We start from the raw sequence: 18,728 nt of genomic DNA, 5'->3' as shown, positions 1-18,728 counted from the left end.
TTAATTATTTATTTTGTTTATATGAGTATTTTGTCTGCAATGTATGTCTGTGTAGCATGTGTGTGCTGATGGCCTCAAAGGCCCTGGAACTGGACGTTTAGTCCCCCTGTAATGCTTTTTAATTTTCTTTATATATATATATATTTTTTATATTTTTTTTTTTTTTTTTTTTTACTTTGTGTCTGTGTGGATGGGTATGTGTGCCACAGCACTCACGTGGTTGCCAGAGGACACCTTGCTGGTGTCCATTCTCCCCTCCCACCATGTGAGCCCTGGGGATTGAACTCAGGTCTTGACTGCACGTGCATTTACACACTGAGCGTCTCTGAAATCCTTTAATTTATATTACTTATTGTTGCTGCTGCTGACAGAACTTCAAGCTTCATTCATGTCAGAGGATGGGTTTTGAAATGAACAATGTGTCCTACTGGAATAATTTTTATTGTAACATTGACTGCTTAAAAACTCTTGAACTTTTTGTGTTCTCACTTTACTGAGATATTTGCTAGGTTAAACCTTTTTTTTTTCTTTCTTTTTTTCCCCAGTATTTTTTCTGTGGTGTTGTCTGTCACCATTGATGAGCTTTGCTTTTTATGGAAGTGGAATTTTACATGTGGTCTTATGTCTGTCTTTTACTTGATATTATATTGGTGAGAATATATTGTTTTTATTCTTTCACTTTTTCCTGTAAACTGTTTTCTTGTATTAATATACCAGGATGTATTCATCTAGTCTGTAGTTGTCAGATAATTGGGTTTTTTCCACTTTTGTTTAGCATGATGGACTTTCTCATTTGTATGAGTACAAACAGATATTTTCTGTTGTATTCATACTTAGGAATGGAGTGCTATAGCACACACATTCTACCAGCTGTGGTAGATAATGCTGGCAGTTTTCCCATTTTTGTGCCCTTTCCTCTAGCCCTCCCTCAGTAATGCAGGTATACCTTACTTTATTGTACTTTGTGTGGATATTGTATTCTCAAATCAAAAGTCTGTGGAACTGTTAATTGAACACATTTGTTGATTCCATGGTTTTCTAAAACCTCAGATTTTTTTTTTTATCAATAAGGTATTTTTAAAATTAAAGCATTTTAAAACTAAGTTACCTCTTTGTGGGTTCAGAAAGACCGTTCATTTGTTAAAATGTTTGCTGGGCAAGCATGAGGATCAGAATCTGATTCCCCAGCACCCACTTAAAAATCTGAGTGTGGGAGCTGGAGTGATGGCTCAGAGGTTAAGAGCAAGAACTGGTCTTCCTGGGAGCAGAGTTCAGTTCCTACCACTCATGTCCTCTGTGGGCACCTACACTCTTGTTATGTACATAATCAAAAATAATAAAACGAGTCTAAAACAAAATCTGAATTCACTGATGTGGATCTAACTCCAGCATTGAAGAGGTGAAGACAGGATTCCTGGAGCTTGCTTGTTAGTCAGTTTAGCCTACCAGTGAGCTCCACATTCAGTAATGGACACTGTATCCACACCTCCCCACGCGCCCCCCCCCCCCCCCCCCCCCCCCCCGAGAAAAACGTCTTACTTCCATGAATATGCATATATGGGCATGTGCACATGTGTGTATCCATATGTGGATACCCACATGCATGAACATACACGTGCATTCTGACAAACACAAACAAAACCACGTGAAAAGACTTGGCATATGGTATAGATTCCATTCTGTATTTATAGGCTCAAATTCTTGGACTTGCTTCTATAGATCTTTCTACCCTGTACGTAGCCTGTAAATCTTTTCAGTCAAGGCATTGCTTCACTTACATTGATTTTCATGCTATCTGGTCATTGTGTGGACTCAGTATAATGAAGGACTGTAAAAGGGATTCAAGCCACAGAAGTTGAGAAAATGAGTACAGGAATAGAGGAAGGAGGTGCCTTTAAGAAAAGGTACAGAGGAAATGGGAAGAACTAATGTATAGGATAGTGAAAAACAGTGTTATGGGCATTGAGGAAAAGGAAATGTGTTTGCCATAGTTCCAGGAAACGGGATGCTGTGTTTGTCAGGACTGAAGTTGTAGGATGATGAAGTAAAATGGCAAATCTATTGCCCCTAAGCGCTGTAAATTATTAACTTTATGTATTGGACGACTTTCTTTAAAATTTACTCTTCACTTTTGTAAGATGGGAGTACTTTAATAATTTAGTAGTTATGAGGGTTTTGGTGGTTTTAAGAGTGAGCTTTCAGGGTTGTGAGATTAAGACATTATATTAGTTTATTCTATGAACAGTATTTTTAGCCTAATGACCCTGATGAAGCTTAGTAGGACAGGAGCATGAGGTTTTCATGGAAATGAAGTAACATTTGTGGAGTCTTGAGGGACTCAATTTGCATGTTTTGTCAGGGTCCTTTGCATTAGGCACTGAACCTAAAGCTTCCCACATGCCAGGCAACTGCTCTACTGAGTTATATTCCCAACACTTGCAGTTATATTTCTTAAACCATTAGTAGAGTATAGCCTACAAAACATGAATCAATGGGAAAGACAAATTGGCTGTTTCTTGTTAAATGTATGTTTATCAAAATGCTTGTAATTATGATAAAAATAAATTGATTGATCAAAAGTATTTTTAAAAGATACCTTGCCAGATGTCCTGTCACATATCTTTACTTTCAGAGGCAGAAGCAGGAGACTTTGAGGCTAGCCTGATCTACCTAGGGAGTCCAGGACAGCCAGGGATACATAGTGAGATCCTGTCTCAATCAGCCAATGGGAAAAAGAAAACTATAAGTTTTAAACTATCTTATCAATTTTATAGAAATGTCTTAAATCTTAGTTTTCTTCTAAAAATATTGCATAGAATAAGTTATTTAAAATACTTTCATTGTAAATTTGCCATATTAATTATAAAAATTACTTTTTATATAAGACTCTCCTGAAAAAAATACTCTGGCTGCAAAGTTATCTGCCAAGAAACAGGCATCTATACACAGAGATGAAGATGATGATTTTCAGGTAGAGAAGAAAAGAATCCGACCCTTAGAAACTACACAGCAGGTAAGCAGTTTATTGGCTGTTAAAATAATGTACTTATCTAGTTAGATATAGTGGACTATGAAGTTGGGCACTGGTAGAGAATAGTTAAATGTTATCATGGCTATAATGTAAATGGACATTTTTATTGTTACTTGTTGAAAGGAAATTATTAGTGTATTAGGTTGTTAACACGAAAAATGTCAAAGCAGCTGTGTGATGTTTTCTTCTGCATGAAGAATTTGATAGTATTTACTCAAGGCATATCTTAAACATTTAGCAACTTCAATAGTTTTTTGGTATTATTTATTTTCAAACTTGCTAACATGTCATTATATAAAATAATAGGTTTCATGGTACCATTTTTATGAGTAGGTATTATGTGTTTTGAGCATAGTGACCTGCTCCCATTTTCCCCACCCTGCTGGGCTTCTTTTCTATAATAGCTTCCCTTTTTTTTTTCACATCTGATTTTATTTTTTATTCAACTAGACCTTACATGTGAGAGAGTGTTAGGAATGCAGAAAGCTTCGTGACTCTGTGCCATCCGTGTCCAGGGGCCATGTTATTCTGTATTGTTCTGGTGTTGGTATCCATGCTGCTGAAGAGTAGTGCGCTTAAATTTTCATTTCAGTGTAGTTTTTAAATTTTATTTTATGTGAGTAAATGTTTTGCCTGTATGTATGTATGTGTGTGCACCACATGTATGCCTAGTGCAGCAGAGATCAGAAGAGGTCATCAGATTCCCTAAAACTGGATGTTTGTGATGTGCCAGCATGTGGGTGTTGGGAACTGGACTTGTGTCCTCGGCAACAAGTCCTCTTACCCACTAAGCTCTTTCTCCAGCCCCATTACTGTGCTCTTTAAACTCTTCATTACTTTTTACCTAATAACGGTATTTTCTTTTCTTTTTTTATTGGTTATTTTATTAATTTACATTTCAAATATTGTCCCCCTTCCTGGTCTCCCCTCTGCAAACCCCCATTCCATCCCCCCTCCCCTTTGTCTCTAAGAGGGTGCTACCCCCACCCACCCACTCCTGCCTCACTGCTCTAGCATCCCCAATACTGGGGCATCAAGCCTCCATAGGACCAAGGGCCTCCCCTCCCATTGATGCCGGATAAGGTCATCCTCTGCTACAGATATAGCTGGAGCCATGCACCCATCCATGTATACTCTTTGGTTGGTGGTTTAGTCAAATACCTTTGATAGGAATTGTATTAATAGTTTAAAAATAATGATGAAACTTATTCTTATTTATTGAGGTTTAATGTTGTTCTAATTGATGTTTTGGTGTTTGTGCATGTGCAGGTATTGAACCCAGGTCCTCCAGCATGCTAAGCAATGCTATGCTCTTCCCACAGAGCTTACATTTCTTAAATTTATTTTAAGACAGGATCTTGCTGAGTTGCCCAGATTGGCATTAGACTGAGATTTTTAGTATGCAACACTCCTATGTCTGGCTACGTACTTTTTAAGATCAATATTTGATAAGGCATGTATATTTCTGAAACTTATTTAAAGACCTGAATTACCAGGTACTTCATATGGAATGTACTTTTTCCCCCTGATATTTATTTATTTATTGCTTATGGAATGTACTTGTAGAGGAACACAGTCTTCTTGAAATGTATGCTACTGAGGTAGGGAGATTGGGAATTTAATATGTTTAGTTATAAATATGAAAGGGATTATTAATTAATATGTCACTTGTACTTTCCTGTGGATATACATAAATTTCTTGTGTTCTACATAGTACTTAAATTGCTTGTGTTCTAGTTGTACATAGTTTAAACATACATCAACAATTTCTAAAATTAAATCTTGTTTTTAGAAGTATAAACTAGCTTATTTTTATAAAAGTATAAATTATAAATAAAGCTGGAACCTAGAATTTGGCTGAATTATTAATGTATTTTCCAATTTGGTATGTGCTTGGACTTTGCTAAACTGCTGTATTTAATGGCTACATGGTATGACTGTTTTATAGGATGATCATTATAGTGCTGTAATTTTTGTTGTTGTTGTTTTTGGTTTTTTCGAGACAGGGTTTCTCTGTATAGCCCTGGCTGTCCTAGAACTCACTTTGTAGACCAAGCTGGCCTCAAACTCAGAAATCCGCCTGCCTCTGCCTCCTGAGTGCTGGGATTAAAGGCGTGCACCACCATGCCTGGCAGAGCTGTAATTTTTACACGTTAATACTTAAGACCCATGAGTTGTTACTATATATTCTTGACCTAAATGGTGTTATGAGGTCTATTTGTTTGGTCTTTAAGATTTTATTATTGCTAAGTAGAAATAGCTTTTTGGAAGAAGAAGGACTGTAGAAAGCTTCACAGCAAAGCTGTCTTTTATCTGGTTCTGTGTTTACAGATAAGAAAACGTCATTGTTTGGAAAAGGACGTCCACCATGTAGATGCACGACTAGCTTCAGAAAAGAGAGTAAAGCCTGAGTCTCCGATAGGAAAGTCTTTCTCCGACAGGAAAGACTCTTTTCAAAATGTATGTATTTTTGCCATTGCTTAGTTTAAAGAAGGAAAATAGAGAGTTTTATAAATCTGTTTTTGAAAGTAGAGAAGGAATGGCATGTCTTGAATAGTAGAAGAGTTCCCAGACCTAAACCGTGCTGCCCCATTTGTGGTCACTACTGTGTGATATGTCGCAGTTTTTTGTGTATACAGTGAATGAAAGAGCTCTTCTAACTGGTATCTGGAAGGTCTCATTCCTGGGTTTTTTTTTTTTTTTTTTTTTGGTTTTTCAAGACAGGGTTTCTCTGTGTAGCCCTGGCTGTCCTGGAACTCACTCTGTAGACCAGGCTGGCCTCGAACTCAGAAATCCTCCTGCCTCTGCCTCCCAAGTGTTAGGATTAAAGGCATGCGCCCCCACGCCCGGCTTTGTTCCTGTTTTGATGGTTATTGTTTCAAAGCTTCTCTCTCTCTCTTTCTCTCTCTCTCTCTCTCTCTCTCTCTGGGTGTGGGTGTGGGTGTATTGTTAGAGGTCAAAGACAGGTGTCTTCTTCTATTGCTTCTAATTACAAAAATTACATATATCCATCTGTCTACTTGTTTGTTGGGCGGGAGTCCACATATATTACTTCAAGCATGTGGGGGGGTTCTCTCTATTGTGTGGGCTCCCAAGAGTGACTGCAGAAAGATGGCATCAGAGTCTCTGGAATCGCAGTTGCAGATAGTTGTTAGCTACCATTTGTGTCCTGGGAATTGAGCCTGAGCCCTCTAGAAGAGCAGCCAGTGCTCTTAACCACTGGGCTATCTCTCTAGTTCTATTTCCATTTTTTAATACTTTTTACTTTTCTTATTTATATTTTTTGTTAACTCAGGCTAGCTTGAACTTACTGTGTAGCCCAGCCCAGCCCCTAACTCGTGATCCTTTTGCCTCGAGGAACTTGAGTTAAACACAACTCTCCTCTGAGTATATATCCTGGGTTATTTATTTTCTAACTCTTACTACAGTACTTAGCTTTCCCATTTGCTAAATGTGGATACAAGTGTCTGTCACACGAGGCAGGTGCAAAGATTAAACCATTACAGAGATGTTAGGATATTTTAGAATTTAAGCAGTCTATAGTAGAAGAAATAGTAGCAATAATGTACAGAGGGAATAGCTATTATCTGAAATGGTTGAGATCAGAATTTTAAGAATTTTTATTTATTTATTTTTCAGATTTTAAATGTTTCTTTTTAAAATTTATTTTTATTTTACGTACATCGGTGGTTTGCTTGCATGTATGTCTGTGTGAGGATGTGATCTTAGAGTTACAGAGCCACCATGTGGTCGCTGGGAACTAAATCCCGGACCTCTGGAAGAGCAGTCAGTGCTCTTACCCATGGAACCATCTCTCCAGCCCCCAGTGTTTCTTTCTTTTTTTCCAACACCTAGTATTTTATTCAGACAGCAGTCCCGTTACACATGGTCAAAGAACGTTCAAATAAGAACTCAAATCAGAAATTAAAGATTGGTCTTCAAACATCATAGCCAACAATGCCACGCTTGCCTATGATCTCTCCGATATAAAACCACATCCACACCTCAGTGGCCACCAAACCATTCAGCACAGCTTCCTTAACTGTAAGGTGTTTGAAGCTACCAGTTTTAGCACTTTGAATGATTTTTTTCACATTCTGAATAGCTGTAGGGATTTCAACAGGGGTTGGGGGAACCAGCTCAACCTTGGCGTAGTGCCAAAATGTGGCGGCAGCGGCCACCATCGATGGTGCCTTCTCCGCGAAGTTACGGATGAACTTGGCCATGGTCTAAGGTGGAAGGTATGCCTCCCCGAACCACCGGCTGAATCCCAGTGTTTCTTAATGTGTATAGATTGGATATTCCTTTTCTATCTGAAATGCTTGGTACTGAAGATGCTTCACATTTTTCAGTTTTCCTCATTTTGGAATACTCACATAGACTTTGAGTAATAAGATTTCTTAGTAATGAGACCCAAGTCTATAATCATGAAAATTGTTTCATATACATAGTATAAAGACATAAACCCAGGGTAAAAGTCTATATTTTCAGTTGTTTTGCTTTGATAGTAGCATACCACATGGGTCAGGTGTGGGGTTTACTACTTTTAATGCTGAGTCAATGTTCATGAAAATGCTAAGAACATGCTTGTGTTCTTAAGATTTGTTCTTAAGATTTGCAAGTGCTCTCAACTACTGGGCCATCGCCTCAGCCCTGTATGATAATTTTTGAAGTTAATTCATCATTAGATCTTTTTATGTAAAGTAGAAAATTAAAGTTCTGTTTTGGAACTTTACATGTTAAAAGATTATATGCCTTATCTTTCATCTGTCATATTTTAAATTGTCAGTTATTATTGCATACATGTATGACATTGGACATGCACATGATACAGAACATGTCTGACATTAGAGGACAGGATTATGGGCTCAGTTCACTACTATTTTTATATGGATTCAGGGGCTCAGTCTTAGGTTGTCATGCTTGTTACTGCATGAGATTTTTAACTATTGAGCCATCTCAACCAGCCCTCATCTTTTTTTTTTGTTTGTTTAATTTTTATTTATGTATATATATGTATGCTGATTGTGTTCAGGAGCCTATAGAAAACAGAAGAGAGCACAAAATATAGGCAAATTTGAGCCATTCAATGTGAATTCTGGAAACTGAAATCAGATCCCCTGTAAGAGCAGCAAACATGCCATCTCTCCAGCTCTCATTTTGCATCTTTTAATTTACGTGCTTGAGATGAGTATTTTATCATACATTCAGTGCTTTATATTTAGTACTGTATATTCAGTACTTCACTGTTTGATTCGGTGCCAGATGTTCTATTAGTGAGCTCCAGCCTAGCCTCTAGCTTCACTGTAGCCAAGAATGACCTTGAACTTTGATCCATCCTGGGAAATGCTGGAATTACACACATGTGTCAGTAAGCCTAGTTTATGTGGTGCTGGGGATAAGCCCAAGGCTGTGTTTATTGAACAGTACAGGAAAAGTGATATGGGAAAGGAATGAGGGAGTCTTACAGAAATCTTCAACAGAGGTTCACAGGGAGACAGGAAGAAGAGAGAAAACAAAGAAAATAGAGTCAATACCATGTTGTATTTAAATAATAGTTTGTTACCGACATCTGGTTCACTGAACATTGTAGATTGACTTTTTCATAAAGCAGAGTAAACATAGATTTATTTTTAAAGATTTACTAATTATTTATTTTGTATGTATGTATGTATATATGTATGTATGCATGCATGTATGTGTCTCTGTGTGTGCATGCAATGTGTGCAGGTCCCTGTGGAATTCAGAAGAGGGTATAAGATGCCCTAGGGTTGGAGTTACAGGAGGTTGTGAGGTGCTCCGCATAGAGGTGAGGAACTGAAGTCAGGCCCTCTGTAAGAACAAGTCCTCAAAACATCTGAGCCATCTCTCCAGCCCTAAGTGTAGATTTGTTGAAGGAAAGAAAGAACAGAGAGTGGCAGGGGGCTCCAAGTTCTTTTTCTGTTGTTGTTGATGATTGTATGTATGTGGGTGTTTTGTCTTCATCTCTATATCTGCACCATGTGTGTGCTTCACCCATAGGGGTGTGAAAAGAGAATCATCTTAAACTAGTGATAGAGTCAGCTGAGAGCTGCCATGAGGGTGCTAGGAATCTAATTTGGATTCTCTGGAAAAGAACCATGTACTTTTAACTGCTGAGCCATCTCTTCAGCCCATATTTTTTTCTTTTTTAATTTCCCTTCCCTTCCCTCCCCTTTCCCCTCCCCTCCCCTCCCCTCCCCTCCCCTCCCGGCCCTCAGTTGCTTTTGTAACTTAACAGTGACCTTGAACTTCACTAGCCTCCTGCTCCTGAGTGCAGGGTGTGTACCACCACACTTGGCTTTTAAATTCCTTTCTTGTGATAATTTATATATTAGCGATCTAGTGAGGTTTCAGTCTTCACATGGTCAGAACCTTGACAAGAGAAACACTGTTTTGGGGAATATAATGTTAATTTAATACTGCTTTGTTCCAGCATTTATGATCATTTTCTTAGGAATTGATTTACATTTTAAGTAAATCTTTATAATGAGTAAAGTATTAGTACAGACATGTTGTATACTGATTCCAGTTGTTTTTATTTGTTAAACAAATGTTAGAATCAAATACATTAATAACAGTAATTCTATTTGAGTTAGTGTAGCAAGCAGTAGCAACATTTTTGTTCAGTGTAGGAAAGACTTAGGTCCAGCAGAGTGCGCTGTTGGCCTTTGTCAAAAGCTGATGCATGGAGCCCTTGGGCTCCTCCCCCTTCCCCACCCCCTTTTGATTTTCCTGTACTCTTGTCCTTCCCTTCTCCCCATGTCCTATGTCTTGTTCTACTTAAAGATATTCTAGAATCTTATGAGAAAACTAACGAGTTTTCCTTGAAAGTGCTTATAAGTCATTTTTTTTTAATTTTAATTTTATTTAAAATGATTAGTTATTTAGCTGTATTATAACTGCATATGCATGCTAATGCTTATTTATATGATGATGCTTATTATGTATGAGGACATGTCTCTAAGTTGTTTAGAAATGTTAATTCACTTAGAAAATACAGATTTATTTGAGTGAATTTTTATTGATTATATTAATTTATCTTTGTGCTTAGTTTCAAAATCAAACAAAAGTATTTGATTTAGTTATTTTATCAGTCTTATAGGGAAGGTATTGTTTCCCTTAGTTCTACAAGAGGAAATTGGGGTACAATCTTAAGTAACTGGTTCATCTCATAAGTCTGTTGAGTAGAGAAGCCAGATTAGAATGGTTAAACTCCTGCGGAGCTGGGATAAAAATCAGTTCATATCTGTGCTGTCACAGGTCATATCTGTGCTGTCACAGGTCATATCTGTGCTGTCACAGGTCATATCTGTGCTGTCACAGGTCATAGCTGCGTTCAGGACTCTGTAAGTGTTGCTTCATGATAGTTTCTTGTTTAGTTTCCCAGCATCCTGTGTATTTTCTTTATAGTGTTTTTGCAAGCTCCCGATGGTGGGCATGTTTAAGTGCCTTGTTTGCCTTGTTGGCAGGTTGTTCATAAGAACAAGTACAATATCTATTGTCCACATTTTTTTATGCCCAGTTTCTAGCACAGTCTGTACTTAAACTCATATGGTTCTCGAATAAAGTAAATGAAAAAAAAAGACCTAAGTTAAAAACAACAACAACAACAACAACACACGATTCTCTATTATTTGTAGCTTTTGTTGTTACCTGGTAAGAAAAAGACACATTTGAACTTGAACTCATAGAGATCCACCTGCCCCTGCCTCCCAAGTGCATGAGCAACCACTGCCTAGCCATTAAAATATCTTTAGCTAGGGTAGTTCAGGCCTATAATCTCACCACTCAGGAAGCTGAAGCAGGAGGATTATGAGTTGAAGGCCAACCTGGGGGCTTCATAGCTAGTTTGAAGCCAGTCTGGTGAGACCCTATGTAGAGTAAAAAAGAAGACAGCAGAATAGAACCAACTAGTCTTTAGTTGTCAGTCTGTGGGTTAGAGAGAGCTGATCACAGTATAGGTGTGGCAGCTAGAGAATAACCTTTTTTTCTTTTTTTTTTTTTTTTTACTATTTTGTCTTATGTGTGTGGGTGCTTTGTCTATGTGTATTACTCTGTACTGCCTGTGTGCGTGGTGCCTGCAGAAGCCCAACTGGCTCTTAGTATTTAATGTGTGAGGGTAGGCTCTAACTATATGTTTTTTAAAGTAGACATCTGTTTTTCCCAGGATCATTTAAAGAATAATCTCTCTTTAAATTTTTTGCTATTTTAAGTTGTTATATACATTTGAATTGGTTTCTGGACTCTCCCAATATATGTGTATATAGTAAAAACCAAAGAGCCCAACATCGCTTCAAACAGAACCAAGAGGCCCTTCTCTGGATGGGTCCTTTGCTCGTTTTCACTCCTAAGCTTGTCTGTTCTAATAGTCATCTTTTTTTGGAATATGCTTATTTTGCTTTTCTCTTCAGTTATTAGTTTTATGTACTTTCCTTTCCGTCTATCATTACTTCTCTCCTGAGCCTTCCAGTACTTGCTGTTTTGCTATTATAATTCTAATACCACTTAAGTTTGATTAGCATCTCCTCAAACCATGATTTTTTTTTTAAATGGTTTGTCATTTTCCCAGTTCTCTGAATACTTGTAATCATCCCCAAACTCTCTGTTAGAACTTAAAATCTGTTAATTTCTTCAAGAATGTTTGTGTTTTTAGATTTTCAGTATTTACTGGAAATAATGAGAAATACTTTTTGAAATTGAACTTTTTTTTTAGCAGACCAATATAGAATAAAAGGAGTTGAGTAGGCTCTACATCCCATGAAAACCAAAGTTTCCATTCTTTGCCCTTAAGAGAAAATTGCCAATTCTTGTTCCATTTTATTTCAGTCTTAGTTACTGAAGCAAGAAGTTATTTCAGAGATCTGCCTGACTCTGCCTTTTGAATGTTTAGATTAAAAGGTGTGTGCCATTTAATTAAGGTAGATTTTTTTCTTAAGATTTAGTTTTTATTCTAATTTATTTGTATGTTTGTGTGAATGTGTGCCATGTGTAAGCATGTGCCTGTGGAGGCCAGAAGACGGAGTCAGAGCCCTGGAGTCAAGTTACAGGCAGTTGTGAACAGGGCAGCATGGGTGTCAGTGATCAGACTTGTGTCCTGTGGAAGAGCGGGAAGCAGTGCTCATGGTTGAGCCACCTCTCTAGCTCAAGATGCAAATTTTTGCAAAAAACTTATGGAAAGACGAAAGGCCAAGGTCCAGGATAAGGAGGGAATTTCTCTTGATCAGGAAAGACTGATCTATGCTGAAGAACTAATGCACTTTGACTATAACATCCAAAAGGACTTTTTATTCCATTTTGTGTGGAGACTTTATGGTCATATACCACTTATAAGAAGAATGAGCTTATGACTGAGATGTTTAGGTCGGCCGTCCTAAAATCCTATAACGTACATGACGATGACAATATCAGTCACCTTGGTTGAGCGTGCCCTCTTTATGGCCAGTGACTTTGACAGACATATGGACAATCTTATCTGACTTACTGCTTCAGTGAACCAGAAGACAAGTGAATGTGTGTGAGTTAATAAAGGCCATGAAAGACAAGGAAACAAAACAGGGCCACAGATGGATTCAGTGTTTGCAGGGCACAGTGTAGGAGGGAGCATGACACACCTCGTGCTATATCTCTTCAGCTATGCTACCTCTTTTCCATGCATAGCCACGTTACCCTAAACAAGCACACCCACAAAGGCTAATAAACTGGTTGGTGGTGCACAAACATCAGGTTCCTCCTGAGATTCGACACTCAGTGTTTTCTTCATTATGTGTGTGGCATACATATTTGTTGTTGGGAATGTGTGAAAAAGCCTGCAAATATTCCTTTGAGTCACGGTGATAAGCAAAAAAGGACGCATTTATATTTGTAGCATGAGGACTGAGGCTGTTAGAGAGTGGATGGGAGGGTGGTGGTGACTGCCACCTGAGAAGTGAAGAAACAGAAAGACTAACTGTTTAAGTTCTGTTACAAATGGAAAAGCACTCCATAAAGCTAACATGCAGATCTTGGTCGTGTATTAAAGGTATCTCTGTTAGTGTGGACACGCCACTCAGAGGTGTGCTCATAGTGAAAGATGCAAAGATGTCCTGACAAACTCCAATACTGAAAGAAGCAGTATTCTATAGGCAGACTTAAGAAAGAACAAGATGTTAAGAGTTCAAGTTTTATAAGTGCATCTGCTGAGCATAGTTTTTGCTGATTAAAATTTGACACCAGAACATGTCTATAAATGCTGATGAAACATGCCACTTTACAGCTGATAACACAACCTTCACAGGGTCCAAGAGTACCAAGGACAACTCAGCTGGATTGTGCTAATGCACTTACTGTGACAGGAAATAGCACGTGCCCGTGCTATTTAAAGGACTGAATTTCTTCCCAGTCTGTTGTTACAACAAAAAGACACAGATCACCAGGGATATCTTTCTTGAGTATTTCACAAACATACATTTCAGTGGTCTGTGCTCAGTGTAGGAAAGCTGGCTAGGATAACAACTGGCTCCTTCAGTTAATTAAACTTCACTTAGTTACACTAATTACTTTTCAAGTGCTCTGTGTTCTTATCTGGGCCAATGGCAAGTCCATTGAATAGTCAGATATCAGACCATTTATCACTAGAGAAAATTCTGTTGGGGAAGGCACTGTGTTAGAGGTTTGTGTGTCGATGATGACAACTAATTTTCACTGTCCATGATAGAAGCAAAACAATTTTGTGTGTTGTGTGTATGCATGTGTGCACCTGCAGATGTGTGTGCATGTGTGTATCATTTGTCTGATGTCATCCATCTTCACTATTGAGACAGGGTGTCTTCATTGTCTTGGAGTCCTCAGATTAGGCCAGGCTGGCTGCTTAGTGAATCCTAGTGACCATGATTTCCTCATCCCAGAACTGGGATTATATGTGCACTTCAGCTTTATTATGTGGGTTCAAGGGGTCAGACTTAGGTCCTCAGGCTTGAAAATCAACTGAGCCATCTCCCCAGCCCACAAGATGACGTTGTGTAAGTTCTGTTGATAGCATTTTGGTCAATGTATACAACAAGATGAGTTGATAGCATCATATTGCGCTCGTATTTAATTATAAACGACTCATTGATAAAGTCTGAAAGATACCAAAATGGACCTTTGAGAGAGTGTCAGCAGTTCAGAGCACTTGCTGTCCTTGTGAGGATGCAGGTTCCATTCTCACCACCTCCATGGAGACTCACAACTGCTATGACTTCAGTTCCAGGAGCCTGATGACCTCTGCTGTTCTCTGCAGGCTCCTGCATGCAGTGGTATACATACATATGTGCAGGTAAAACACTCAGACAGAAGAAATGTTTTCCTGCATTTATAGTACTCAGGTATTATAAAGTAGAAAATAAAAATCACTTCTAGTCTTGAGGGGTAGTGTTTTTAAGTACTTTGAAATGTACAGGTGTACATATCATAAATGTACAGTTTGTTCAACCATGTACAACTAAATATATTGTGTCTTTTTATCATTAATTCCCTTTCCATGTTCTTTCTCGTGCCTTGTTTGAATTTTCCTGTACTTTGATAGGTATTGAGCATGTCTCGCCTGTGCTAAACAAGCACTAATCTATAATCCTGGCCTTGATTGTTGGCTTTATAATCAAGGTGAACTCAGAACTAGGTTTCTTTTATGTGTCAGGATACATATGAGACACTTTCTGATCATTGTTTTGTGGTCAGATCTCTCTATGTAGTCTAGGCTTGCCTAGACCTTACCATGTGACCCAGACTGGCTTCAAACTTGATGTTTCTCTCTTAGCTTTCCTGAGTGTTTGGAGTATAAGCATGAATATTTGACTTATTTCAACACTGTTGATGCTGAATTTAACCACTTGGTTAAAACTTTCATAATTGTTAAAACAGGGCCTTACTATGTATGCCTGGCTGGTCTAGAACTTGCTATATGGACCAGGCTGGCCTCAAACTCACAGTCATCAATCTATCTACCTCTGCCTCCCGTGCTGGGATTAAAGGCATGTGGTACCACACACATGGCTATTTATTTATTTTATGTTTATATATATGTGCTTGCAAGTATGTATGCGCACCATGTCCTGGTGCCTGAGAAGGCCAGAAGAGTGTGTCAGATACCCTGTAACTGGAGTTTTAAATGGTCATAACCACCCAGTGTGGTTCTGAAAACCATTCTTGGGTCCTCTGCAAGAGCAGCAATTACAATTAGCTGCTGAACCATTTCTCCAGTCCCACAGTGATCTTTGAAACTATGTGCCTATATTGTTCCCCAACAGCTTTTCATTCAATAATGTCTTTGTTATTGGTGGTCTCACTATATAGCTTTGGCTGTCCTGGAACTCGCTACATAATCCACGCTGGCCTCAAACTCACCTTGGATTAGAGGTGTGGGCCACCAGGCCTAGATAACCCAATGATTTTTTTTTAATTATTTTAATTTTATTTGTATTGGTGTTTTGCCTGCTGTATGTCTGTGTGAGGGTGTTAGATCCCCTGGGACTGGAGTAACAGATACTGTGAGCTGCCATGTAGGTGCTGGGAATTCAACTCCAACCCTCTGGAAAATTAGCCAGTGCTTTTCTTTTTTTTTNTTTTTTTTTTTTTTTTTTTAAGATTTATTTATTTATTATATGTAGGTACACTGTAGCTGTCTTCAGACACTCCAGAAGAGGGTGCCAGATCTCATTACGGATGGTTGTGAGCCACCATGTGGTTGCTGGGATTTGAACTCTGGACCTTCGGAAGAGCAGTCGGGTGCTCTTACCCACTGAGCCATCTCACCAGCCCCGCCAGTGCTTTTCTTAACCACTGAGCCATCTCTCACCCAGTGATTTTTTAACACCCACGTAGGCAGCTTGCCTGAGTCACATAATCAGTTGTGAGAGCTGCAAAGTGGTGAGCTGAGAAACTTCACTTACAGTTTTCTGTAGTCCTCTGTAAGGAATTTCATTCCCCTCCTTTTTCATTTTCTTTTTAGATAAGATCTAATGTATCCAACTTGGCCCCGAATTCCTTATCATCTTGCTATTAATTCCCCAGTGCTGGGATTATAGGTGTACATCACCATGTCTGGCTTTTGGATATCATTTCTGGTTGTGTATTCCAAGATGGCCTTGAATTTGGAATCTTTCTGCCAGTCTCTTGCATGCTGGGATTATAGGCTATGCCAGCTTTTTATTTTATTTTTTCAATAAACTTCATGAAGTCACTCAGCGGGGCTCATTGCTATTTCAGGACTTACTGCTACAGTTGTGTCTGCATATAGTGCTATCAGGAAAAGTTTATAACAGGTAAGTCTTTGTCGTATGTTTGTTAAAGTGAGACTCCTTATTGCATGAATTTTTCTTATGTAAACTTAGATAAAAATTATCCTACTTTGGATCTTTTTGATTAATTCTACCGAAACAAGACTTTTTCAGAAACTAGGGCAACTGTGTTGAGGAATTTCCATTTACACTAGGCAAGAAAGTAAACAGTAAGTGGAGAGTAAGGTAACAAACACTTACGGTATCAAAAACCAACCGTGAAAAGGATCTGTCTTAATGTGCTAGCCCATTGCAGTTTAACATATTGCTTACAACCTTCACAATAGAATTTGAGTGACTTCAGTTACACATTCCAGGAGACTGGCAGTCTGTTACAATCAGAGTCTGAACTTTAGAGCAGGCTAATTTACAGAGATGGATGAAGAAAGTTGTGGCTTTGTATTACACACTCTCACCTGACACTGTATCTGATCCCATACCTGCTGATTGACATCTTGAATGAGCTCTTTGAAGCAAGTTCCAACTTAATTAAAACGTTTGCTTGGTTAGCAGTGATCTGTGAAAGCCTGTGATAAATATTGAATCAGGTTCACCTGCTGGTTGCTGTGAGTGGATAAACAGCTGCTTTGTGCAGTTTAATCATGAAGCTGGCAGTAGAGTACTACTGTTTAATTTTTTTTTTTTTTTTAAGAATGATTGAAAAGGTATAGTTACGTCACACTTACTATCTTATTGAAGTGTGTGCTTATGTGAGATTTTGTACACCAGGCATTTGGTATCTGTTTAGATGGCATAGGGTACAGCCAATGGTTGATAAGGTTACAGCAATCCTTCTTTTTATGCCTCACAGCTTGTATTATAATTCTATGTTAATTGGCCTTTTACTAATGGCTCTTTATGTGTGTGGCTTTTTACAGTAAACCCATGGTCACACAGCCAGCCCTGGTTAGACTGAATCGATCACAAAACACAGTCCTGAGTGTGAGAGAGACTTGTAGGGAGGAGGGGTCTGCCAGGGTGAAAGGGGATGGGGGAAGTGGGGGATAAGAGTAACCAGGTGTGTGATGTACATGAGTGAAATTATCAAAGAATACATTTTTAAAAAGCAGAGCAAGGCTGGAGAGATGGCTCAGTGGTTAAGAATGCTTCCTGGCCTTTCAGAGCTCAGTTCCCAATACCAACATCAGGCCGGTCACAGTAGCCTGTAACTCCAGTTTCAAGACCACCTTTTTCTGGCCCTCCTCAGTTGCCCATCTATACATGGCATATATTCATAAACACATACAAATAAAAAATAAGTCTAAAAAAGAAAAAAAATTTTTTTGTATTTTTTTTTTTGCTGTTATTTATCTTTTTGAATTATTTATTTAATCCCAAAATGTTGCCCCTCTCCCCTGGTATACCTCCCTGGGACATCAATTCTCTACAGGATTAGGTACATCCTCTCCTACTGAGGCCAGACAAGGCAGTCCTCTGCTACATATGTGCCAGGGGCCTCGGGCCAGCCTATGTGTGCTCTTTGGTTGGTAGCTTAGTCTCTGAGAGCTCCCAGGGGTCCAGGTTAGTTGATACTTTTGGTCTCCTATGGGGTTGCCGTCTTCTTTAGTTGCTTCACTCCTTACCCTAACTTTTCCATTGGGGTCCCCAACTTCTCTCCCATGCTTGTGTGGGTATCTGCATCTGTCTCAGTCAGCTGCTGGTAGACCTCTCAGACTACAGCCATGAGAGGCTTCTGTCTGCAAGTACAACATGGCATCATTAATACTGTCAGGGATTGGTGCCCGCTCGTGGGATGGATTCCAAGTTGGGCCAGTCACTTAACATCCAATCCTCCAGTCTCTGCTCCATTTTTGTCCCTGCATTTCTTCTAGACAGGAGCAGTTTTGGGTTGAAAATGTTGTAGGTGAGTTTGTATCCCCACTCCCCCGCTGTGGTCCTGTCTGGCTACTGGAGGTGGTCTCTTTAGGTTCCATCTCCCCATGTTTGGGCATTTTGACTGAGGCCAACCACATTGAGTTCTGGGAGCCTCCCCCATCCCAGGTCTCTGGGACTTCCTGGAGATTCCCCACACCCACTCCCCAGCAGCTGCATGTTTCCATCCCTCGCCTGGTCCTCTGCTCCTCTCTCCTGCATGTTTCTCTATTTTCATTTGCTTAGATTTAAGGTTTTGACTTGACCTTTATATTTACTGTGGATTTTGAAGTGGCTTTAAGAATTCCTTTTGATGATCTTTTTGACAATAGAAAATAGAAAATAAAATACAACTAGAACACATCTCAAGTTTTCTTAGCCTTATGTTATATTAGGTAATTGATGGAATTAAAACTGAGGTGGTGCTGGGCGTGGTGGCGCACGCCTTTAGTCCCAGCACTTGGGAGGCAGAGGCAGGCGGATTTCTGAGTTCGAGGCCAGCCTGGTCTACA

The 18,728-nt window shown here is 39.0% G+C and overlaps 1 protein-coding gene and 1 pseudogene across 1 annotated transcript in view; one reads left to right on the top strand and one right to left on the bottom strand.

The window, feature by feature from the left end:
* Brip1 (BRCA1 interacting protein C-terminal helicase 1) overlaps window positions 1-18,728 on the top strand; it is a 131,611-nt gene that overhangs the window by 9,678 nt on the left and 103,205 nt on the right. Inside the window, exons 5-6 of the mRNA XM_021177469.1 lie at window positions 2,886-3,013; window positions 5,363-5,491. Coding sequence (XP_021033128.1) covers window positions 2,886-3,013; window positions 5,363-5,491 — 257 coding nt within the window. The remainder of the gene's footprint in view (window positions 1-2,885; window positions 3,014-5,362; window positions 5,492-18,728) is intronic.
* On the bottom strand, window positions 6,970-7,294 carry LOC110305477 (annotated as a pseudogene).

Source organism: Mus caroli, chromosome 11 (assembly GCF_900094665.2).
Source record: "Mus caroli chromosome 11, CAROLI_EIJ_v1.1, whole genome shotgun sequence".
Lineage (NCBI taxonomy): Eukaryota > Metazoa > Chordata > Mammalia > Rodentia > Muridae > Mus > Mus caroli.
Note: the sequence above shows the minus strand (reverse complement) of the source record. Positions and strands in the feature narration are given on the sequence as shown.